We start from the raw sequence: 24,510 nt of genomic DNA, 5'->3' as shown, positions 1-24,510 counted from the left end.
CTTCCCTCCACTTTCTCCTACCTGCTCAGAAAAAACAGGATATTTTCTCAAATTTCAAATTGCTACCACCAGGTTGTGCTACAACCATAGTGAGAGATCTGTCCTTTTTCCTTCCACGGTCAAATGCCTATTGAAGACTGCTTTCCTCACATACACCAGCAATCTTGCCCCCCCTTCCCCGTTTTCCTCAAGTACTAATTTTCTTCGGATGAAGCTGGAACATGTGAAAGTTATTTATTTCCAGGATTTTTATTTTAAAATAACATTTTTGGCAAATAGAATAAAATTATTTCCCCAGGAGTGAAAAATTGCTTATGGCTTTGCAAAACCAAAGGTGGCTTGGAGAATCTAGTAAAGGAGGGGGGGGAGAAAGGGAATGGTGATTGTCGTATTTGGCCAAAATATAAAAGGAGATTTATTTGTATCCACCAAGTAGAATAAGAGTTTTATTTGTGTCATTCTCAGAATAAAGCTGTTCCTTGTGAAGGGTGCAACAACATAGTCCCACCCAGCTCCCTTGAGCCTTTTATGTCTTTTCTGAAGCCAAAAGTTAGGGAGGGGGCTCGACAGAGTGACTTTCTCCCCATGCAGTTGTAAAATCAGGGGGGAAAAAAGAAATACGAAGGAGGCCCATCAGAATTCAGACGGCGTGGTCTAAGTTGTCAAAATGCTAGACTTCGACTGGGATAACCAAGTTCAAGTTTGCATTTGACCTCAGGATAAGTTTGGGCTAGCCACTCTCAATCGACCCATTTCAGGGGTCTAAGGATAGGGGATATTTTATAGGGAATAAAATTAGGGGAGGGGCAGCCATTCATGCCACTTGGGAGTTTTCAGAAAAGAAAAACAGGTATCTAAAAGTAATTAACTTCCAATCCCTTTCCTTTCCATTACTTGTTTTTCTAGAGCAAGTAATCATTAAGGGGGGGGGGAGAGAGAGAGTGCGCGACTCTTAGTCGTGTGATGGATCCGATTAATTTTTACAGATTGCTGCACTGAAATTATGGACCAGCCTAAAGACTGTTCAAATGGAATATACGACCCAAAAGATCCTCGGTTTTTTCTCTCTCCATTTGCTGCCCATTCGTTCTCCAGAGAAAGAGAGCATATAGACAAGAAAATACGTCCCTGTCTTATTTTCATCATTATAAACCTAGGAAATCTTTTGTGTGTGGCGGGGGTGGGGTGCGGGGGGGACGACGACGACGACGACGACAAGAGATGTTTTAATTGAGAGGTACTGAGGTAGGAGGAGTGACGAGAGGGAGGGAGGAGGCGGAGGAGGGACTACGAACCCTGAAAAGCTGTGAGTGCCATAGCTTAGAGAACGAGAGACAGCGCTACCCGGAGCAGGCTGGACTTCTACTACTCCGCCTAACATTCGGGAGAGACAGAGAGCGAGCGAGACCGGAGACGTTCATTGACATAAAAGTGAAGACGCTCTCTCGGTTTAAATAATAATAATAATAATAAGCGAGATCGGGCAGGGAAGCGAGATCCAGAGTTTTTCCTTCTCTCCCTTCCGTCTTTCTTGCGTTCTAAGGATCTGCGATTCATTCTTCTAATTCGCCCTTTATTTATTCCCCTTCCCTTGATCTGCCGAGAAATTTCTTCGCTTAAAGAACTTGGATTTTGCCCTCTTTGGTGGAGGGAAAAAAAGAATTTCCCCAGGTTTTTTTTTTTAAAGCCAAGAAGAAGGAACCCGAATCGAACAGGGCTGAATGAAGAGTTCTTCCTAAAAAAAAAAAAAGCTTGCTGTTCAAACAAACCCAAACCATCCAACTTCAGCTGGGAAGCAGCGAGTCATAGCAGCTGTAAGATCCGAGACCTTGGAAAAGGGAGAAAAAAATGCACTGAAAGTTTTGGCAAACTTTTCTTCTTCGTCTCGGTTTCTTCTTTTTTTTCTCTCCTTTTTTTCCCTTTTCTCTCCCACCCCCCGGTGCTTGTGTTGGTGGAGAGAGCGAGCGCGCTCGCGTGTGGGTGCCTTGCCACCGAGGGCTAGAGTGTGCGTGGAAGACAGAGGAAGAGGAAAATCGGTTACTATTCGCCGTGCTGCCCGGGAGGGAATTGTTCTGGAGAGAAGCGGAACCGGCGGAACGGAACCGAGCTGAACCGAAGAACCTTGAGCGAGCGAGCGAGCGAGCGCGCGGCAAACCGAGGGCAAAACTGCGTCTCTGGGGCCTCGGGAGAGCCGAGCTTATGGACGGGTGAAACCAGAGTCTAAATTCTCCCCCCTCCCCCCACTTCAACCCCTCAGCTTGATCAGAGCGACCGCCCGAGCAAAGAAGAAGGGCTTAGACAACCAGACCGAGCCGATCCACCCCTCGCTCCTGGAATCATGAACTTTCTGCTCACTTGGATCCATTGGGGGTTGGCGGCGCTGCTCTATTTCCACAACGCCAAGGTAAAAAAAAAAAAAAAAGGAAAAAAAAGGAAGGGGGCGGGCGGGAGGATCTGGGGCAGCGGGGAAGCCTTCCTCCTCCTCCTCCTCCTCTTCCTCCGCATGGCCTGTTCGCCGCATGTTACGCTTGAAAACGTGCGTGAGGAGCGCGAGGGGATCGCGGGGCCCAAAGGGGAGCCCACACACGCGTCGGAGGAGAGCGGGTCCGCAAAGGCGCCAGGCAAGACCCGCGGCCGGGTTTGCCCCGCGCTCACAGCCCGCGTGTGCTTGGTTGACCTTGTGAGGGGCCAACGCGGCTATCTCGGCTCGGCGCTCTTCGGGGGCTGCCGACAAAAGACCGGCCACCGACCCCCCCCCCCGCCGCTTTTTCTTTTTTCTTTTTGAGCCGAGCGAGCAAAGCCGTAAACCTTGTGGCGTTTTAAAAAGGCTGTGACCGCACCACCCGCATGGGGCCTGCGTGTGCGATCGCAGGGCTGGGGGGGGGGGGAAGAGAGAAGTAGATCAGAAGCGGTTTGCCCACCCCGGCAGGTCTGGCTTCCTTCTTGCACGTTGCCTTAGCTTAGTTTAGCTTAGACCGTTCCGTGTAGGTTTCCTTTCTCTTCCTGTCTGGAGAGCTGGGTAGTTTTAGAAACCTGGTTTTTTTTTTTTTTTGAAGGACGCCCTACGGAGGAGGCACGTCTCTGCATCGTCATTGATCGGAGCATATAGGCTGACTTCTTGTAGCAGCAGCAAGCAGTGCGCACGCTGCTCGCTCGCTCTCTCTCTCTCTCTCTCTCTCTCTCTCTCTCTCTCTCTCCCCCTCCCCCGCTCCTCCTGACATTGCAAAAGCGGTGTTTTTGGCTTGTTTGCTTTAGTTAGTTAGGCAGGTTTACTGACCGGAGTTCAAAATTCCTGCCTTGCAAAAGCAAACAGAGATCAAAGACCGCCAAATGAATTCTGTGGCTCGTCCAGATTGATTTTCAGACGGAACGACCCTGCTGAGTTTCCATAAATAAGAGTTCCTTCTCTATACCGTTTCCTCTCCCCCCCCCTATTCTAAACTCCTCTCATCTTTATTCGTTTCCTTATTATAAAAGTACGGTAAAGGCCATTACCCGAAGACCCCGCTAGCAGGAGCTTTTGACTTGCTCCTTAAAGGAATTAAATAAGCTGGATGGTTGTAGCGTTTCCTTGGGTTGAGCTCCTGTTGGCTGTTAGGTAGTTGTTTCACAAGAAAGAAAGAAATGAAAAAAAGAAAGAAAGAGAAGGGGATGTGGATTAATTTTCCATGGTGGTTTTTAGGGGAGAGAAGTGAAATCTTAAAACTCTCATTTCAAATGCAGGCATGCTGCCCTTTGCCACTTTTCAGAAATCTTGGACCAAAAGTCTTCTCATCTCCAGCCAATAAGTCACTTGGTGGCGTCATGTTAAACAAGAGTGTAGAAATAGTTCTAACTTCCCCCCCCCCCACAAGCCACAGATGTCAGATACCTGCCATTTCAGATCAGTCTGGTTAGATGTCACAAGCATTCCAAGCTGCTCAAGTCCAGATTCATGCAAGTGACAGCCCAGCAGCGCATTCATCTGTTCAGGACAGGAGATGTTCTTTGTGAAAAACTTGTAAATGGGTTAATTTGAAATGGCCATCCTTGCTTTTTAAAATGGTCCTCAAGTTATACGGTTTTATCTGCCCAGTGATGGGAGATTTCATCCAGCATGTCTGGATGCCACAAGATTAAGAAAACTGATTTATGCATGAACTTCTGTGAAGACAAGTAAAAATAGAATATTAAAAAAGTACACAGAGGGAGAACAATGGAATGATCAGAAATATATATGACCCCCTCAATTAAGTAAAGAGATGATCTTCAACTCTTAGCACCTGACAATCACTTAGGTAAATTACTAGGTGCCATAGTCTTATATATTACCAACCCAAAGCAGATATAGTATATGAAGTATGAATCTCTGGGGAGCAGACAATAAATGCATTTGCACTTTTTGACCCCAGTAGGTTTGAAACAGCTTAACCTATATTGGAAACATGGAAGGAAAAAACTTGGTGAGAAGAGAATTACGTTCTAAGCAGTATGGCATCTTAAGAGAGTGGAAGTCAAGTGTAATCTTTTGCTGAAAGTGAGATAGCATTTATATTATAAGTTATTAGGGACTATTAATTTTTATTAATAATATAAACTGATTTCATAGCTTTAATGCTTTTATTAATTATTACATAATACTATTAGGAACTAATTGTTTTATTTATTGGATTGCTGTTCACTACCCAGACTTGTTTCTGGTGAAATGGGCAGCTATATAAATTTGATAAATAAAATATCCAGTCTTGACTTGTTGAATAAAGCCACAGTTAACTTTTTTGATATATTATGTGAAGTTTTAACCCATGGTTGACACACCATAATGGCTGGATTCAAAAAAGCAATCAGTCAAAGCCAAACAAACCACAGTGTAGCTTAATGTAAGTTGTGAGCTCATAAGTCAGGTGAAAGAAATGCAGGGCATTGGTTTCCTCTTACAGTTCATCTGTTGGCTGTAATAATGGTGCACCCCCCCCATTCCCCCAAGCGATTAATCACTTTTGAAAGTGTTACTCTTGGAGTGAAGCATGTGTTAATGGTGAGAAGGCCCATGGATGAAAAGACTGAAGATCCAGACCAAAATCTGCCTGCCTTTCGTTTTGCTACATTGGCAATACTTAGCCCCCTTTTATTATTACCTGATGTAATCGGTGGTGATACTAAGTTTGTTGCAGTGAGCAAGTCCTGGGGCTCTCTCTCAAGACATCTTTCTGGTTGGACTGAGCAAAGATCAAACAGTAAGGGTGGAAAGAAGAGCGTGTGACCAGACTGCTAATGATCTCACAGCCATCAGCCTTTTGCTCAGGCCACATTGGGGCTCCTGCTTACCACCCAGCTGCTGTTTCTGAGGGAAGGCAGTGGGTCACCTTCCTCCTGCAGCCAAAGGTGGAAAACTCCCTGTAATATCTCTTCCCAATACAAAGTGGGTGTCGCAGCCCTCTTCGGTGTATCCTACTCGTTTTCCCTCTTCTTTGTGCCATGTCAGAAATCCCTTCCTTATTGGGCCATTGCACTTTCTTTCTCCTTTGAGTGCATAGCAGGGGGAGGGAGGGGAAACTGCAGCATTTTAGGCAAAAAAAGGGAGCCTCCCCCCCCACCCCGCACCCCCAGCACCTAAGATGGCATGGGTTTTTAACTCTAGTCCCAGGGGCCCTCCCAAAGTGGCTGGATTGTTTGCTCCAGTCCAAAACAGTTACAAAGCTCTTTTAATGAGGCTGCTGAGATTAGGGGGAGGGGGAGGAGAAAGCTAGAGAAAGAATGGTTTTGATGTGAAAGAATAGGAAGTGTGTGCGTATGTGTGTGTAGAAGCAATTTATTGAGTTAACCTTTTCCTTGCTTCATATAGGGATGAGTAGGATATAAGAATAGAAGCTCCCTGCCAACTTGCTGTTGCTCAAGCCTTAAAGGAGATATTTCTCCTATTGTCTGTGCTGCTGAAAAATCTAACAGCAAGACAATTAAGTGTCTTAACAGGGAAACAATGAGTAAAACTTCAGGCCAGGGGAAAGAGATGGGTACAAGCAATGTGACCTTCAAAAGGGCAACTGTCCCTTGAGAAAAAAAGTTTGTTTTGTCCTTCCTTTGATGGGAACCGGAGAAGATTTAGACCCTTCATTTAATGCCCTGATACTTGGGTTAACAGCCTGTCAGCATTGACCAGAGGAAATGTAATTCATCAGCATAGGAGCAGAGAAGAACCTTCAGATTTCTCAAATGGATTCAAGGTGACTCTGCTGTATAAATAGCTCCTAGATTCAAAGGCAAATGGCACGAGCAATGGTGTGAATAGATTGTACGGGTGTGATGGCTAATGGGGTTCCTTTTCCTTGTCTGATTGGTGAATATGCTGCTTCCAGTTTCTGCTAATCAGGAAATAGTAATCTTGCCTTGATAGGTAGTTTGAAAGAGAAAAAAAAAAAAGCCGGGAGGAGGAAGATGGACACAGACCATACCAAGTCCCTATTTGCAATCTGGAATCTCTTCTAGTGATTTTTCAGGTCTCTTTCCTAAATGATCTTCACAACCCCCACCCTCACCCCGCTTTGAAAGAGAGAAGGAGAAAGCTGTTTTGGAGAAGGTGAAGCAGCATTGGGAAGCTTTAGGTCAGACGTATGGAATAAGTTTCTAGCTGATGCTGCAGGACCCAAGCAGAGCTTTGAAGATTTAAAGCCGGAGGTGTCTCCTTCCCCAGAGCTCTGACCAAGTTATGGCAGGGCTGCATGCTTGGCTGCTCAGTCAGGGCACTTGCGGGCAGCGTGTTTGCCACAGTCCCATCCTGCAGATGGAGGAATCCCAGGACAGCCTGCCACGGCCTGCTGGCTCATAAAGACTACGTGCTCTACGCGATGCTAGAGAAATGGGCGGACACCTGCCTTGACAAGGAGCTGTGGCAACTTGCCACCTCACCAGAGAGCTGCCTGTCTGAAGCGTCTTCAGACGCAAGGGAGGTTGTGCTCAGAGCTGATTGTAGCAGCTTGCTGGCCCATGAAGGCCTTGGTGATTAAGCTTCGACTTCCCCCACCTTGTTTGTAAAGTTGCTGTGACCTTCACCCAGAGATAGAAAAATCTTGGTCAGTTTAAAAAAGGAACATTGTCACCCGTGTGCTGCCAGGCACCTTTCTTTGCAGATCCAAGGGATTCTATCTGTTGGGCCATCCCCGCAGATCAATCCTCCCCAATTTCAGGAGTTCCTAGTCATTGGCCACGTAGGCTGGAAGTTCTTGGAATTGTAGTCCCAAATCAGGTAGGGGGTATCAGTTTAGAAGGGACCCATGTAGACAGTGCAACAATTAGACATGCAGCATTGCACTCTTAGCCTCTGTTACCTTTTGCTGACAGCCTAGTGAACCAGCTGGATTGCTCTTGAAATCCACTGGCTGATCCCGACTCCATAATTTGCAAATCAGTAGGGCCTGCTGGTTCTTCCTCTCTGCTGTAACTGGGCTAATGACCTTGGTTAAGTACCCCAGAGATCTGAAACGTTGACATTCAGATTTCTTGTCGTGTCATTTTTAGAAGGTCACCAACATTGTTTTCTCTTTTGCCAGTCATCTCCCCTGTTCAGGTTTATGTTGTAGATTTTGATCTTAATAATAGTAAATGCCTTAAAGCAGATCGTTCTGCTGCCTAGAAAAGCGAGAGTGCTGTCTGAGACAACTTTTTGAGTTCTTCTTTTTGTCTCAAGTACAGAGAGCAGATATATAGCTGCATTGGTTCTTACTGAATAGAGATCTTGGTTTCTCACGTTTGTACCCCAGGGGATCTTCCTTGTCTAGAGTATGATAATAGCTTAAATCTACTTTTCTTGCATACTTAGAAAATGACAACTCAGTGTTTTGCTAGGGTAAAACCTGTATTTCCCTAATATCTCTGTATATTTTAGCTCCCTTTTAGGCCCTGAAAGGGCTGTGATATCTTTCTGTAGCATTTCCCCCCAGAAAATAGTTCCATTAGCACTGAATCATAAAAGCAACTTAAATGTAGTAAGCCAGCTGAAATGCAATTTCAAAAGTCAATGATTATTTAACCTTTTAGGCAACAGGTAAGCCATGGTTTGCCAACTTGGCACTTTCCAGGTGTAGAGAATCGAAGTGGGAATGCTGGCATGGTATGCAACACTTTTAAAAGCAGATGGACATGGAATCTGGCCATGTACAGTTTATTTCGTAGACCACCACTACAGAAACAGAAGCAAAAAGTCTCCATTAAGTTCCATTTTTCCAACAAATGTTTTTGGTTCAGAATTCAGGTGCATTTTCTTTCTGGATTTTCTGCAGATAAATGGGTGTTAGAATATAATTGGCATGTGCCATTTTTGGTTTGCTTTTGTATTCTGCAAAATGCAACAGATTCGGATCTCTATTACTGAAACCTGCAAAGTGATTAAGATTGAAAAAGAGCTTCAGGGTTTGTAGGGTGAGGGCACCGGATTTGTGTTCTGATTAGTTCTCTGTTGGTTTTGCAGGTGTTGCAGGCTGCTCCTGCCCAGGGGGATGGAGAGAGGCAACAAGGTGAAGGTAAGTGTGCTATCTCTCCCTCTCTCTCTCTCTTCTTTGATGAGTATATAATAAGGGTCCCTTCAAGAAGCTGAATGTGTTGATGGTTTGAGAAGGAAGAGATGAACTGGCATCAGTCCGTTAGTTGGACTGCTGGGAAGGGAATCCTCGCTTACGTTGCTAACATTTGGAAAATGAATATATGTGAGGGTGTGGTATGAAGGTAGTGTTGGACTGCAATTCTGTGGACAGAAACAATGGAAGTGACATCACTAACTGGAGTGAAGTAGACTAAAGATTTCCAGCATGACTACACTGAAAATGTTTAAATGAAGACAATGGGGGATTTTTAGTTGCCAGGTTTGACATCTTTGGTTTCAAGATTTCCCAGGATTTTTTTTTATCAAGCAGCTGTAGTTATGCACAACAGTATTTTGCTTTAAAGGAGAAATGCGATAACACCATGTTTTTATTAAACTTCAAAGAACAACCTTATCAACCCAGATGTATTGGAGTACAGCTGCAGATCACACAGGCTGTGAATGGCAGGAGTTCAACCTCTACATGGAGAATATCCAGCTGAAGAAGGTTGTCAGGGAGAATATATTGGACTGGAATGTTGGCATTTTAGTCTTTTTTTAAACTTTACTTAAAACTTCAGGCATCTCAGCAACTCTGGGAATAATAGTTGGAAGAATTCACCATGATATACAAAGTGAAGTCACTTTGAAAGTTTCTTGCCTCTCATCTTTTTGCTGGCAGACCTTTGACCCATGCTGTTTTGCTCAGACACACAAAAAAGTTATCAAACTATCAGTGATTAAGTTTGCAAGGAACATGGCATTGGCTAACTGAACGGATAATTTTCCAGAAACAATTATGAGAAGGTTGATCCGTCTTTTTAAAAACCACAGTGCTACATGCCTACATGGGGATATGCCCAACTGTAAGGAATGGTGATTTCTTCTGCATTTGCTGTTGGTGCGTTTAGAAGAATCACCTGCACCTTAAGGTTGAGTCTAGGAGCATTTTTGCAAATAGGCCATTACAACCAACTGCACTTGCTGTATTGTTGGATATTGTATTTGAATATGTCAAAAATGGAATAGAATGAAAACTCCATTGTGCTTCTAAAAATTTAGACCAGCCATCTCCAGCCCGGCTCCTGTGGGATCTGCATCTGTGGAAATGTTTGCTCACACTGGATGAGGATTATGGAAGCTGCAGTCGGGAAGCTATCAGGTTGCTACAAAAAGTTCTGTTATATGTGGAGCCATGATACTCTGATATTTGGCAGTGTGGGTCTAAATGCAATTTGTCTTTTAGCCAAATTCTTATTAGACTTGGGTCTTGCAAGTGATTTCTCACAAAGAAATGCCTCAGCAAAGACAATTTGTGAAGATATTCAATAACCGTCAAATCTTACACAGTACTTTGCAAAATATGTGGCAGGAAGGAAGGAAGGAAAGAAAGGAGGAGATGTAGAAATCAGATATACTACAAGTAAAGAAATTGAGAGGGATTCAGGGAATAATGGCAGCTTCTAAACTACTGATAAGAGGTTCACAGTGCAGGGAGCACTGTTTAAACTTAGTATCAATCCTCCCAGCCTTTGAAGCTTTCGGCAGTAGATGGTCACCTAACTCGAAGATTCATAGCAATCAACTTGCTTTCCACAGTGTGAAATTCTGCTGTGGAATCCCTTTAGTTTGGGGCATTCAGGGAGTGGCACTTGCTGCTGTTCTTAGAGTTAAACAGCAGCAGGGGGCAGCCTTTTCTCTTACCAAGGTTAGTTTCAATTGCAATCAAGTTTTTGGCCTGGTGAACTTGGAGAGGAGTGTTGTCAGAGTCTTAGGGGGGCATAACTTTGTAAGAGCACACCCTTATATTGTAATCTGATGGCTGTTCTGGTTTTAACTTTTTTTTTTTGCCCTGAAAATGAATACACGGTTGTTCCTTTTTCTGCATATGTGAGAAAACCACTGCTTGGGCTTGTATTTTGTGGGGCTACTCTGTCACAAGGGAGTTGTTTGGGTTTCTTTGAGCTCAGAGACTGATACGAACTCTGAGGAATGCTGCATTTCAGAAAAGGCCAGCAAGGGTTTTGCAGGTTATCATAATTACATTTTTCCTTCTGCTTAAAGGTTAGGCGTTATGTCACCTAGTCAATTGGTAGCCAGATAAAACCAGGCTTTCTTACTGAGTCCTGATCCAATTGACATAATTGAATATCAAGGGATGTGATTAGCAAGCAACTGCAAAACAGTTGCTGCAGTAATTTTGCACTACGAGATAATAAATATCTTGGGTTTCTGTAGAACCGTAGAGTAGGTTATTGGTGGGGGGACTCACAGTGAAGCTTTAAAGATGCAGATGATTGAGTTTGACTATTTAAGACTGCACATAATTACAGGTTAAACTGCAAATGAGAAGGCCAGCAACCAAGTAATTGCCTCTTTCTGCTTGTGTATCAGTGACCAGTCTCTCTTAAAATCTTACATCTCTCTTCATTATTTTGTACCATTTTTCTTGTTTGAATATCATTCACATGAAAGGATGGGAAGCGACAAAGCAATTTCTTAACTTTCCCCCCCCCTGTTGATGTGTCTGCATTGAATCTGCTTTTGTAGGGTTCTTTTGCTACTATATTGGCAAGTTAATTTAGGGATGTTACTTCCAAATGAAATTGAAGAATAATGCTTTTTGATAGAATTGATATCTTAATGGAGTGTGCCAGCTATGGAGTTTACTATTTCAGGGGGCATTCTAGGTTTGATATCACTGAGATACTGAACTAAATTTCATGTAATTCATAATTACATAGGAAATAAGCAAATAATTCAGAAATAAGAAGGTGCCTTTATTCACTTTTCATATTGTTATGATGATAATCAGTTTTTAGAAGTTGATAATTCCCCCACTGTCCTTCTCCTTTTCCCATATTTATACTTTGAAAGTGATGAAGCAAGAAAAAAAAACCTCTGTAGAAGGTGCTAAATGTCTATCAACTATATGTGGACATAAGATGCATTTTTTTGGATGATCCACAGGTTATATACTACTTTGCATTTCTTTTTTTAAAAAATTCTAAATAATTTAGGACAGCCATTTAGTTATCGTTAGAGAGATTTTAGAGTCACCTGATGGTGAGATGGGCTGCATATAAATTTAATAAATAAAGACTTGTGATGAAGTTAAAGGGTGAATTAGTTGCTCAGGCAAAGACAGTAGGTACTTTCATACTGAGCCCTATTTGGGATACATCCCCTGCAGTAAGTATCTGGGGCGTAAGATTTCGTTACAGGAAGCCTTTTGACTTACAACAGTTCAGTTAGTGACCGTTCAAAGTTACAGCAGCACTGAGAAAGGTGACGTATGACCGTTTTTCACACTTGTGACCTTTGCACCATCCCCATGATCATGTGATCAAAATTCAGATACTTAGCAGCTGGTTCATATTTATGACTTGCTGTGTCCCAAGGTCACCTGTTGTGACCTGATAAGCAAAGTCAATGGGGAATTCACTTAATAACCGGGTTACTAACTGATCAGCCGCAGTGCTTCATTTAACAACTGAGGCAAGAAAGGTTGTAAAACAGGGAAAAATTTACTTAACAAATGTCTCACTTAACAACAGAAATGTTGGGCTCCATTGTGGTTGTAAGTCGAGGACTACCTGCACGTGGAAAAACTTGTTGAATTTGTTTCACGGCACGAGAGGCAAGTTGTTTGAGATGCTCCGTCTTTGTCTCTGTCTATTAGCTTTCTTCCGAATGCAGATGCACGATGTTTTCAACTCAGTGTTATTATGACAAAGTTTCTTGCGCTCCTGATGCTCAGAAAGAAGTGAATAATCAGCAAGGCGTTACATGTCTGGCTATGTGCCGACAAGTTTTCCAGACACTAAATTGTTTAATTCTCCAGTTTATAGATAGCTGCATTTTAAGATTAAGGTCAACCTGAAGGGGAACAAGGAGGAGTTGGCCCAGACTAATCCCAGAAGGCCTGAGAGGCTGATACTAGAGTTCAGGCTTGGACATAAGGTTGCTGTGGATGGAAGTACTCCTTCTGAGCTGGAGACTGCCCGTCACTACACATTTTCTCTCTCTGAGCAACTGTCTCTTTAAATAGGCACTTAGGCTGGGCAGCCAGTAGAAATCCCAGGCAGGCTCCTCCTCAGATGGTGGCCCTCTCAGCCCCACATGACCAAGAATTAACTTTCCGCAATTACCAAGAGCCCTGAGCTCACCAGGCAGCGCTCTTGTCTCTTCTCTTCCCTCTCCCCACCCCCAGCACGTGCCTGCGCTTCAGTGGAGCAACCTTTATGCTGGTTTGTCACAGGTTCAGGACTGTTCAAAACGCTTACTGGTTTCTGTTTTTTCCATGATGCAAGCAATTTGTGCTTGTTATCACACTGGGTTATCAACGCAGACACTGCAGGCCTTGGAAGGAAGGCAAAAAAAAAAAAAAGGCACTTAGGTCAAACAGTATCTCCTGCTTCTGTAAGAACTCCCTTAGCTGCTTCTAATGTGCCTGTTGGAGGAACAGGCAGAAGCCCATGTTTTGCTTAAAAAATCTCATATTCGGTTTGGAAGATAGATTTTGTATTGCATTGAGCCATGCATCTTGCATTGAGCCATGTGTCTCTTTATCTCCTGTCCTCTGTTTCGCAATGAACCGTTAGCGTTAGCCTGGTCATGGTAGAATTATGTGTTCGTGTGTATGTATAAATTTGTTAGGGCTGGGGACCTTGCATTCTTTTTTTCTCCCTGTGTTGCATAAAAAAAATGGGCCTGGTGTGAATTCCAATTTCATGTTCCTTTTCCTGTATATTTGGACCAGACTTTCTCAACCCTAACTGTAGGCTGTCCAGATGCTTTGGATATGACTGCGAGAATTTCCAGCCATTAGCCATGCTGGTTGGTAATTGATGAAGGCTGAGCTCAGTGTTGATGACTGGGCTGGAATAAAATACATAATTTCCCAGGTAGAACCTCTCTTGTTTCATTGAAGAAGGCAATCCTAAACATCTTTCTAACATTAAAACTTAATAGTAAATATCATAACGAGGTATATCTGGACTAAATAAGGGGCACTAAAGTTCTTTGGAGCTTTAGTTTCAATTAGATTGTAGCCTCAATCCAGTCCAGAATTACTGCACATCAAATTCTACAGTAATTGAAGCAAATGATGAGACCCTTTGGGTAATATAAAATTATGAAAATGTTTTGCCAGCCAACCAGAGTGCACAGAATGGTGGCAGCCCTTTTGAGGGGGGAATGAGGTGATTGTTTGTTCTTTGTAGTTTGGAAACATAAATGAGGGGCATTTCTGTGCTGGAGTAAAACTAACATTTTGGAGGGGGTCAGGAAATGTTACGGCGTGGGTTTATGGAAGGGAAGGGGACCTTCCCTCCCATCAAGTTCCTTGATTTTTGTGCTGAAAACTACATGAGTGGTGTGCAGTACAGTCAAGAATGAGTTTCTACTTCTTCTCCAGCTACTTTCCATATAGTCTTGGGAGCAGTATAGGACCAGAAGTTAAAGGGAGAAGTATATTTTCCAGCTGCATGGCACTGTGTGATGAGCCCTGGAAAATGTGATATTCCCACTGCAGAAAATTTTCTGAGGAAATTGTATTTGGTCCTGCTGTGCCTTTGAGAGAATCTGTTAGGCTAACATCAACTAGGAGCTACGTTATTTTACATGTGAGGGGACACTGTTGGAGGCTCTGGGTTTCTGAAATGACCAGGTTCCCTTTCCATTCACTTCAAGGTAAAGCTTCTCTAACAAGCTGCCACCATGCCCTGAGACTTGTGGCCTTATGAATCACTTTTATTTTCATCTTGCAAATGCATTCAGTGTCTAGCTGGTTAAAATTCAGACGAGACAGATGCTAAACTTGTCAGTGATTCGTCATATCTTGCTCATCCACAATCCCTATAGTCTGCCTTCTTAGGCCTTAAGTACATTTTAAGTAGGCTAATGCATTTACTGAGAGCCTGTATTTTGGTGAGCCTGTTAGATAAGAATCCAGGGGCAGAGTCAGTGGTCCTTGCGCCTTAAGTCTCTGGCTATACTACATTGTAATGTTAATGTTAGACTTCATAGAATAAGTTTAACTAATCCCTCCTTTTCCTTTCTGCCTCCCTTTTGTTTTCTAGTTATCTCATTTATGAAGGTCTTTGAGCGCAGTGCCTGCAGGTCAATTGAGACCATGGTAGATATTTTCCAGGAGTATCCTGATGAGGTGGAATACATCTTCAAACCATCCTGTGTGCCCCTGATGAGATGTGCAGGATGCTGTAATGATGAAGCGCTAGAATGTGTGCCTACAGAGGTGTACAATGTCACCATGGAGGTGAGACTATGGTTTAACAGTCAAGGCAACTTAGCAATGAGGAAGAGTCTTTTGGCCTGCAGTTTTGCCTTGTTTTCTTTAATAAATTCCACTATGAATGGTTTCTATAATTTTGGGAAGGATCAACTGGTGGTCTGGGACCACACCCAGCTCCTAATATACTGGTAACCATTTGGATGTGGAAAGAATAGAGAAATATGAATCATAGAATTATAGGACTGTAAGGGACATCAGAGGTTTCTAGTCTTAACTCCCAGCTCAAGGTAGGAGCCTTATACCATCTCAATCAGTCTAGTTTTGAAAACTTCCAGTGAGAGACACCCACAACACTAGGAGGCAAGGTATTCCACTGATTAGTTGTTCTCACTGTTGGGAAATTTCTCCTTACTTCTAGGTTGCATCTTTTACACCCATTACTTCCTGCCCTTAGAGAATAAATCAACACCCTCTTGTTTGTGACAGCCCCACAAATACTAAAGAAAGTTATCATGTCCTTCCCCCATCCTTCTTTTTGATAGGCTAGACGGTACCTAGCTTTTACCTATTTTTAATGTGACCAGAGCAACGTGACTAGGTCACGTTGTCCCTTGGCAATATGAGCAGGTCAGAAGTGCTTCTGAGATTACAAAAAGTGCAGCCAAACATTAAAAACAAAAACAGCCCCCCACCCCAAATAGAACAGAAAAGAAATTGCCCTGGTGGCCTTTGTTATTTCAAGAATTATAAACACGGCTGTGGCTACCATGATGCTCCAAAGGGAAGGCTAGTAAACTGAGGGGATGTGCTTTGTACACATTCATTTGAACCTGAATGTAAGTCCCCCTGAAAATTCAGAGATGGCTTTTTGACTATATTACTAAATACACATGTATGCACAGAGAGATATAGAGATCGCATACCCATGTAATAACAACTACATTTCAGGCTTCAGGCTTCAGGTTGCTGTATTTGCTACACTTTCCAAACACTTTAAAAAAAACTTTGGTAGTTAGCCTGATAAACCAAATAGCCATGTTACTTGCCCCAGATCTGTTATTCTATATATGCCTTGTTTTGTTGTCTTTAAATAAATCCAGATTTTAGAATTGGAGAGCAGAGAAAAAAACCCCCACATTTTAACTTTTAAACTTCTGGCCATGAGGCCCATTTACAAACTAGTTCTTGTTTAGTGACTACCTCGTTTAGTGATTGTTTGTAGGTATTATAGGGATGAAAAAGTGACTTTATAACCAATCCAGTTTGCAGGTTTACAAAGGAAAACTGAAGATCATAAACAGTCATGGTTTCACCTTAATGACTGATTTGATTAATAAGCCTATTTGCTAAACCCAATTGTGATTGCTAAACAGAGACTAAATTGTCCTTTTTTGGCATGGTCATTCATATCAGAATTTGGCATTTCTTATTGCTTTTGAGCATTTTCCTATACTTTCCTGCTCAGGAGTTTAGAGCAGTGTTTCTTACACTTCTAAGATGTACGGATTTTGACTCCCAGCAATGGCTGGCTGGGGAATTTTGGTAGTTGAAGTCCACATATCCTAAAGTTGCTGAGTTTTAAGAAATATTGGCTTAGAGGGTAACATGGGGATAGGATGGCAGCTTAAGGATGCTAACTCATGTAGCCTTGATTTTGCCCCCTGTTTTAGCATTATTTTGCTTATTTGTTTTGTGAGATGGCTGTTGAACATTATCCGTTTGTAAACGTGACTCACTGTTCCTCTTTTTTCTTTCTCCCTTCTGCCTCCTTTTTTTCCTTCTAGATCATGAAACTCAAACACTTTCAGAGCCAGCATATACATCCAATGAGCTTCCAGCAGCACAGTAAATGTGAATGCAGGTGAGGACGGAGAGCTTTTCTGATTGAATTTGGAGAAGAATTATGCCATTGTACCAATTGTATCCAGCTGCCCACCTGTATCCACCTATCCACCCAAAGTCTTGTGTTCTGCTTTGTACTAGCAAGGAAGGGTTTTTCCTTGCTAGCCATTGGCTTGGTGATTTCATTTATCTTGATTGGCAGATGATGTAAGTCCACTGCCCAATAACAGGAAGGCTTTAACTTTTCATCTTAAGAAACCTCAGTGGCATCAACATTGCTTCAGCAGGAGAAGCATTCCTTATGGGTCTGCATCTAGGTCACAAAATAAATCTGTGTGCTTACATGCTCTCAGTCGCTGTCATGGAAATTTCACTGGCTGCTTGGTACATTCTTTGGGTAGGTGCAATTGAGAACCAGCAGCTGGTTGAGAAACATTGTATTGCTGTTCTGCTCCAACTGAGTAAACAGCTGATTGGGTTGTGCCTAATGTCCCTATGTGCTCTGAACCCTTAACCCCCAACCTTTGATGTATATAAGTTTACACGATCATGAGAACATGATTACAATCAAGAGAGCTACTTTGGTGTAGTGGCTAAAGTGGCTGGACCAGAATCCCAGAGATTGCAAGTTCTTATCCTCCTCAGGCATGAAAGTGAGTTCAGTGACTTTGGGCCAGTCACCTCTGAAGCCCAACTCACCGTACAGGTTTATTGTAGGAAAAATAGAAGACAGAAATATTGTATATTTTGCCTTGAGTTTTGCAAAAGAACAGTGGGATATAAATCTAATAATAAATAGATCCGTATAAGGCAGAGCTCTGACGTCAATGCAAATTATATTCATTTTCATGTCAACGTGTACAAAATTTCCCTTCAGATTTTGTTATTTAGTTAATGTTGGGCAAAGGGAAATAGAGTTGGGGATATTGGGGGCGAGGACAAAAGGTATGACTTTTTAATGCATATATTTGGGGATAACATCTGAACAGTGTTTTAATTTGGTCAGAAAGAAATGTGTTTCTTTTTCTGCCCTTGGCTGTCATAATTAAGGCCAACCTTCACCAGCCTGGCGTTTTAAGCTTGTGCTGCCATTATCCCCAGATAACATTGCCAGTTGACAAGGATAATGGAATTGGTAGTCTGGAACATTTGGAAGGCTGAGACAGGCAGTGCTGGAAGGCAGAAAGATCATCCTTTGTTATGTTTGCTGCTGAATATGGGGTGGTAAAAGCGTGGATGGTATCTTTGTATTTATTGCTAGTTCCCTTCTAATCCTGCTCGTCCTTTCTTCCATTATAGACAAAAGAAAGAAGTCAGAATTAGACAAGAAAAGTAAGTGACCTAGATTATATCCCTCCCCTAAATTGGTGTTGGTGATCTCTCTCCTTTCTTTCCCAGATCACTACAAATAAGAACTGGTTGTTGCTGTTTTTTGTTTTTTTTAAAAAAGAAATAATCTAAAAAATTATACCTTGAATCCGTTCCTCTTAGCTACAGTCACACATGTAGCTTTGACAGCTGTGGTTCCCTTATGCCTTGAGGCCATTTTGAAACTGTTTACGTATAAAAAAAATGTCAGGAACAGCATGGAATTAACCGAAAGCTTTTATCCCTTTTCAAATGGATTCTAGCTGAAACTTTCCTTCCACATGCATTTGGTCACCATTGCCCTCCCCTCTCTTTGCTGCTTTGATGAAAACTTGCTGATGTTCACAGCAACTTTCATAGATGCCTAACATTAAGGCTGTGCATGTGGGCTCTGCTATCTCACTTAGAACAAGGGAGTTTGCCCTTTCATGAACCAAAAGCCACACATGCCCAATCAAAGGGTGGGTAGTGTTCTGATGTGAATTAACTTTGCATATCAATCATGAAAAATGGAATAGAGAGAGTTATATTCATTTTATTGCCAGCACTCCCCAGCATGGTGCCTCTATAGTGCTTTTAGAATATCTATCCCGGGTTATTGGTATTGCAGCCTGGGGCCAACGAGATAGTAGTTCAAAGCATCTGGAAATACTGCATTGTGGTGACTGTAGATGAGTTATGTTGTGGAAATGGAGGTAGCTGATCTTGTAATGTAAAACTGACATCTACCTTGAGATTTGTGTAGTGTTATTGAATGATAAAATAGTTTTCTTCTCTATACATTAGCCAGCCTAATCAAATATGGATATACTTTTTCAAGCTCTAGCTTAGAAATAAATGCATGCACGCATGCACTGTGAAGAGTATATTAAGATGGTTCATGGTCTGGAATTTGGCTTGGAAGCTGGGGGAGAAAGAGAGAGAATGGGGTTTGGGGAGGATATTTTTAGTTGTGCTGTTCTCATACATGTCCTAACTTAATTGAATTCTCATGAATTCACATTGTGGAGCCATCAGTGGATTGCCCAGGGAAATACTGCTAGCTTGGCTTACTCTTCTGGTGCACATGTTATTCAGCTGAATGGCAGAGTGACTCAGAGATGTAAAAGTGTTGTGATTGAGTGAGCACCGTGGCCACAGTCTTCCCTCTGGGACTATAGCTTTCCACTCCTTCAGGTGGCTTACTTTGCTTTGCAAATCTCTATATCGGTATCGGGTTCCCTCTGGTTTGGGTTAAGCTAAAATTCCTCTTATGCTTGATGCCTTTTTCATGGTGTGCCTCTGGATGAATGTGGCATAAATGAATGTAAAACTTTGTGAAAGTTTCCTGAAGTAAACATGCTTCCTCTGCCCTGCTAGTAGTTCTGTGTTCTTGTGATGCTTACTTTGCTTGTGGTTAGGAGAGAATAACTGATGCCAACCAAGAGGCTTGAACAAGATCCAGGGCACATCCTGTCCATTAACCTCAGGGACTTCCTCCTTTATTACAGCATCTCTTTCTTCCAAAGTTTAAATAAACTGTTTCTTGGAAGAAAGGAGTACTTTTTTGTATTAGGTATTGTCCTGAGAATATTGCATTTTTTCGTGTGCATTTTTCCCAGAGTTTACTACTGGAGCAGTAGGTACTAACTTTCACCTGATTTTCTCCTTGGCTGGGATTGCTGCTCTAGACCTGTATACATGCTCAAAAGTACACAGGAAGACTTTAACATGTGTGGGTAGAAATTTGCTTTGCAGAAGGTCCCAAGGTTTTTCCAGGCAGACCTGAGAAGATCACTTGCCTGAAAACCTACCAGAGACTCTGGCGTATAGTGTAGACAATATTAAATCAGATGAACTGGTAAACTGTGCGGTAGAGTTGGTTTCTTAGGATCACCATTTTTAATGAAAGGGTGGACAACCAAACCTATACATTCCTTTCTCTAGCATTTGCAGCAGGGCTCAGTTTCTCTGTTAAAAAATACATTGTGTCATCTTCCAAGGAATGATAGTTAGGTTAGCCTTGTTGCCTTACCTAACAACCTTATCTCATTGCCTTACCTTAGTTGGCTCTATTTTAAACCTCTAGTACCAGCAAGGGCTTCAGAAGCAGGGGGATCAGAGTTCATCTGCCCGTATGTAGTAGCTCATAGATATTTTGCTTATTAGTGATAACCCCTATAGTAATGGGTTCAGACAGGCCATACTTATCTTATGTTGTAAGTAAGACCAGAGCAATTGATGTTGAACTGCATATTAATAGTTTACGTCCTTTTTCATAGAATGCAGAATTACCTCCCCATCTTTCACTGTTACCTGCCTGTAGGTGAACAGCCTAGTGAGGCTTTCTGATGGTTCCAGTGGGAATTCTCAGAAATAATTTGCTGAGGGTAAAGCTTGTGCATGTCAAAATGAAAGCCATAAAACAAGCTAATGCAAACAGAGCCACATTCGCACATTGTTAAGTGCTGCTCGCTTTTTTTCTTCCTCACTGAGGATGGTGACCCCATTCTGTCTGGGGACCACCAAAGTGACTTTTTGGGCCCGTACTGGAGCCAAAATAAGGCATTTCAATTTCTTGGAGAAGGAGCGGAGTTGTAGGAGTTGTAGGTTGGGTCATATTTGAAGTGAGACATGCCGATCTGTAATTGGAAAGGAAGTTGAGAGGCTTGTCAGGTTTCAACTTTTGAGTTGTGTGAAGTGTAGAAACAAATTTATTTAAAAGATTTATATGGCCACCCATCTTAAAAAAACAACCACTCGCAGCAAGAAAGCAGAAATGCCTCAGCTCCAAGGACTTCCACAGTTGCTTATACTTTAGCTAAGTGCATATGGTAGCTTCTCCCTCTTTTTCCTCTCCTTTCCTCCCCCTGTGCACTTTCTCTCTCTCTCTCTCTCTCTCTCTCTCTTGCTTGTTTTGTTTTTCTTCCAGAAAATCAAAGCGAGGAAAGGGGAAGGGTCAAAAAAGAAAGCGCAAGAGAGGCCGGTATAAACCACAGAATTTGTACGTTTTTTGCATCATGTGCTTCTAGATTCTGTCCTTTACCCATTTCTTTCTATTCACCCCTCAAATCAAAACTCCTGCTTGCATTACATCTAATTAAACAATCAAAGGAGCAAACAATTTTCACTCGCATCTCCAAATCACTTGTTCTTGTGGTGGCACTATAAGTTTGGGGACATTGGGGAGTATATAAAAGCTGTGATCCTTTTGTTTTTTCTTGCTTGGGATTTTTCTGGTCTTTGAAAGACACAGTGACCTAAAAGGATAGGCAAATTTCTCTTATTTTCTCTCTTGCTTTCCCTCTAAAATGCTCTTACATGATTTCCCCCAACCCACTTCCTTAATTTCCTCTTGGCTGTCACTTACAATCCTGTTGGTGTGGCAGCAAGAGCTTCATACTTGTCTTTCATGCATGTTTGCCTGTGTGTGTATGTGTGGAGACTGATGGCAACTACTAACCATTACCAGAGGGGAGCTAGAGGATTCTGGGAAAATTTGGGGAGTGCTCTCTCTTTCTCTCTCTGCCAGAATTGGGTGCCTTTTCTCTTTCTCTGCCTTTTCTACATCTCAAATTCACCAAATCCTGCATTTCCAGTCATTCTTAGGTGACGGGGTGATGCGGGTGAGGGAGTTCAAGAGCTGCTGTTTTGATTCAATCCGTATGGAAAACGACACAACTTGAATAGGAGCAGCTGGGTTCTGAAGCCTGTTTCTCTCTCTCTCTCTCTCTCTCTCTTTTAAGACACAGGCTTCTCTGTAGAAAGAGTTGCCCTCAAGTATTATTATTTTGCTATTGGCTCAGAGACCCTCAGTTAACAATAAGGGGGCTCTCCTTTCCACCGCAAATTGGACTAATGCAGGATTTGTGGATTAGGCCATTGCAGAGAGCCCATTTCTGCCTTTTTAAAAAAGCTATTGCAAGTAAGTGTTGGAATGCCTTTGGGAGTGTCCCGCCCCCCACCACCCAGCAGTGCTCCAGCCGAGCAGTGTTGGGAGTGGGGGGAGGGGCAAGGGGTGGGGGTAAGGGTTGCTTCAATGTGTAGGGTGTTGCATGTGTACATTTCTTCCCGCTAAAGCGCTGTAGCTTAGACCTCTTTCCTTTTGCCTTTTTGCAGTCACTGTGAACCTTGCTCAGAAAGGAGAAAGCACTTGTACAAACAGGATCCCTTGACCTGTAAATGTTCCTGCAAATTCACAGACTCACGTTGCAAGTCGAAGCAGCTTGAGTTAAACGAGCGCACTTGCAGGTTTGTGTCCTGAAGAATGAAAAAAAAAAAAAACAACAACCCAGAAACAAACAGAAAACAAAACCCCACATACTACTCTCTCAGACACATTCATTCAACACACATCTAGAGAGAGATAGAGAAAGGAATGAGCTTCTTCTGGCTTCTGGTGCCAGGATTCTAGTATCCTTCTTTTCTTCCGCTTGGCCAGTTGGGCAAGAGGGAAAGAAAGAGATGGTGTAATCTGCCTAAAGTTTAAAACTTCCCTTGTTCTGGCAGAGTTGTACCGTACTGTCAGTCAGTAGGGTGATGATAGATAATCTAGAATACATCTCTTAAGGAACAAGGTGGCTCCTCCCATATTGCTAGCACTCAGGAGAAGTCCTCCATGGCCTTTGGGCAAGTCCTTGTTTAATGCAAGTGGCTGTTTAATGAGATTGCCAGTCTTATTTTTTTTTTTTTGCCTCAAAGCAAATATCTTGTCCCAATCCATCTTTTTAAGCTCTGTAGCAGACCTGATTAAATCTACCTGGGACTGAGTCATAAATCCAGACACGCATTCTTTCCTGCACTTCTCTTTGACTCTAGAACGTGTGTTTTTTTTAAAAAAAAAGAAGAGTGTGTGATTAGCCCCTTCTCTATATTCTTTCTGTGTATTCAGAAGAGTGAAGAGCCTGGCTAGAGCTCAAGTGGTCCAAGTAAAAACCAGGATATCTATCCCAGATGGATACCCTACCTGGTGTCATGCAGGTGGCATACTGTCACCTGTGTTACCTGCTTTGTGGCTGCAAAGGTCAGCCTACCATCCCTAAGTATGGTTCTGAAAAGGCAGAACACATTTGCTGCGACTCTTGAGAATAGTGCATGAGGTTCTACCTTTCCTAGTACATCAGAAACGCTCACCTAGAGCCAGGCTGATGGCGTTGGGCTTTATACGTATATACCACGTAGCTCAGTTCTCTGCCTGGGCAAGGACTTGAGACATGGCTGCGTGTGTAGAGGAAAGATGCGAGGTCTGTAATCTGAGTGTGGATGCCTAGTGCCGCAGCAAGAAGAGAGCCAGCTCTTCTTGAGTTACAGTTCACCGTGCAGAAGTAGCCCCTGGAGAGAAACCAGACAGTTGTCTGACCTTGACCTTTATAGTTCCCCCTCAAATTAACCAATGAGAAGTTTGAAATAATCCTTGAAGTAAATGCCAGGCTATTCCCAGGGGAAGAAGTGGGGGTGGGAAATGGCTAATTAAGAAATTGCCCCAGCGTTAGAACCAAGGCCAGCATACAGGTTGCCCTCGAGTAGTGCCAGAGGATAGGTTGGATTGTTTTGGCTTTGGCAGCTGCTCGGCTGCTTCAAATGAACTCTTCACTGCAGGGAGGAAATCTGGACCTCAAAGGGCACAGCTGATTCTTCGTTTCCTGGCTTCTACACAGCTGCTATGGTTGCTGCTGTGTTTAGGCACTAATCTCCGCCTCTGCAAGCAGCGGGATTAAGCTCTTTGTTTTCTCCCCCTTTTGCTGGCACAGGGCACCCCGGCTTGCTTTGGCTGCACCTCTTTTAAAAACACAGCAGAAGAGGTTAATGTGGCGAAACAGGGTAGATTGTTTCTGTACAGGTACGAGTGAAAGACATGCCAGGATGTAAAAATCAACTTTGGAGATGAAGTTCTATTCTTAATAGTATTCTTATCTGCGGGGAGAAAACTGGAGGAAATGCCGTGGCTTTTTCTTTTTCTTTGCTGTTGGTCCCTGTTACAGGATTTTGATTTATTCTGTGGCAAAACACTTTCGCTGATCTTTTAATGCAAGAGGCTCCTTCTCACCTGTTAATGCCATGTTAATGTTTTTGAGAATCCCTCACACAGTGACGTAACCTCTCCTTCCTTCTCTCCTCTCCTTCACAGATGTGAAAAACCAAGGCGGTGAGCAGCAGAGAAGAAAGGGAGTGCAGGCACAGCCTCGGTTCTGGAGCCTGACATCTCACCTGGTCAGAAACAGAAAACAAACACTAATCCAAATGAACACTAAAAATGAAGGATCAGCAGCGCACAGCACTTTTGAGTATGGACGATGGACTCTGGAAGGAACATTCCCTGAGGACCCGTGCAGGATTCACCTTTTGGTTTTGAACTGGTTTTACAGAAAAAAACTTTCCTTCTCATGCTGCTAAGATATAGAGCCAGGGAGAGTGGAGTGATATATGCTTGGGACTCCCAATACACATGAAGTATATGTATATGTATATGAATATGTATGTGCATATGTATATATACTGAATTTCTAAAACA

At 42.8% G+C, this 24,510-nt stretch overlaps 1 protein-coding gene across 9 annotated transcripts; it reads left to right on the top strand.

Annotated features, from left to right (window-relative positions):
- The first annotated feature begins 1,328 nt into the window (after positions 1 to 1,328).
- VEGFA (vascular endothelial growth factor A) lies at positions 1,329 to 24,510 on the top strand. Of its 9 annotated transcripts, none has more exons than XM_058162262.1 (8): positions 1,329 to 2,404; positions 8,444 to 8,495; positions 14,638 to 14,834; positions 16,595 to 16,671; positions 17,952 to 17,984; positions 20,932 to 21,003; positions 22,119 to 22,250; positions 24,127 to 24,510. In XM_058162262.1, exons 1-8 carry the CDS (start codon positions 2,339 to 2,341, stop codon positions 24,146 to 24,148), a joined length of 651 nt encoding a protein of 216 aa, XP_058018245.1. In that variant the 5' UTR covers positions 1,329 to 2,338; the 3' UTR covers positions 24,149 to 24,510. The 9 variants fall into 9 exon arrangements, 8 of the variants coding, with proteins under 8 accessions (XP_058018245.1, XP_058018264.1, XP_058018296.1 ...); XR_009152610.1 differs by lacking the exon at positions 1,329 to 2,404 and adding an exon at positions 2,490 to 2,621 and having other exon boundaries at positions 20,932 to 20,981; XM_058162253.1 differs by lacking the exon at positions 1,329 to 2,404 and adding an exon at positions 2,490 to 2,621 and having other exon boundaries at positions 20,932 to 20,985.

The sequence above is a fragment of the Ahaetulla prasina genome, chromosome 1, assembly GCF_028640845.1.
Source record: "Ahaetulla prasina isolate Xishuangbanna chromosome 1, ASM2864084v1, whole genome shotgun sequence".
Lineage (NCBI taxonomy): Eukaryota > Metazoa > Chordata > Lepidosauria > Squamata > Colubridae > Ahaetulla > Ahaetulla prasina.
The sequence above is the reverse complement of the archived record's forward strand: the minus strand, read 5'-3'. Positions and strand labels throughout refer to the sequence as shown.

What these genes read in the sequence shown, in the direction of transcription:
- VEGFA (XM_058162245.1), top strand. Translation starts at nt 2,520, where the DNA reads ATGTTACGCTTGAAAACGTGCGTGAGGAGCGCGAGGGGATCGCGGGGC. An exon ending in CGGGTCCGCAAAGGCGCCAG is followed by an intron (nt 2,622 to 8,443) that starts GCAAGACCCGCG and finishes TTGGTTTTGCAG; the next exon opens with GTGTTGCAGGCTGCTCCTGC. An exon ending in GTCAGAATTAGACAAGAAAA is followed by an intron (nt 17,985 to 20,931) that starts GTAAGTGACCTA and finishes TTTTTCTTCCAG; the next exon opens with AAAATCAAAGCGAGGAAAGG.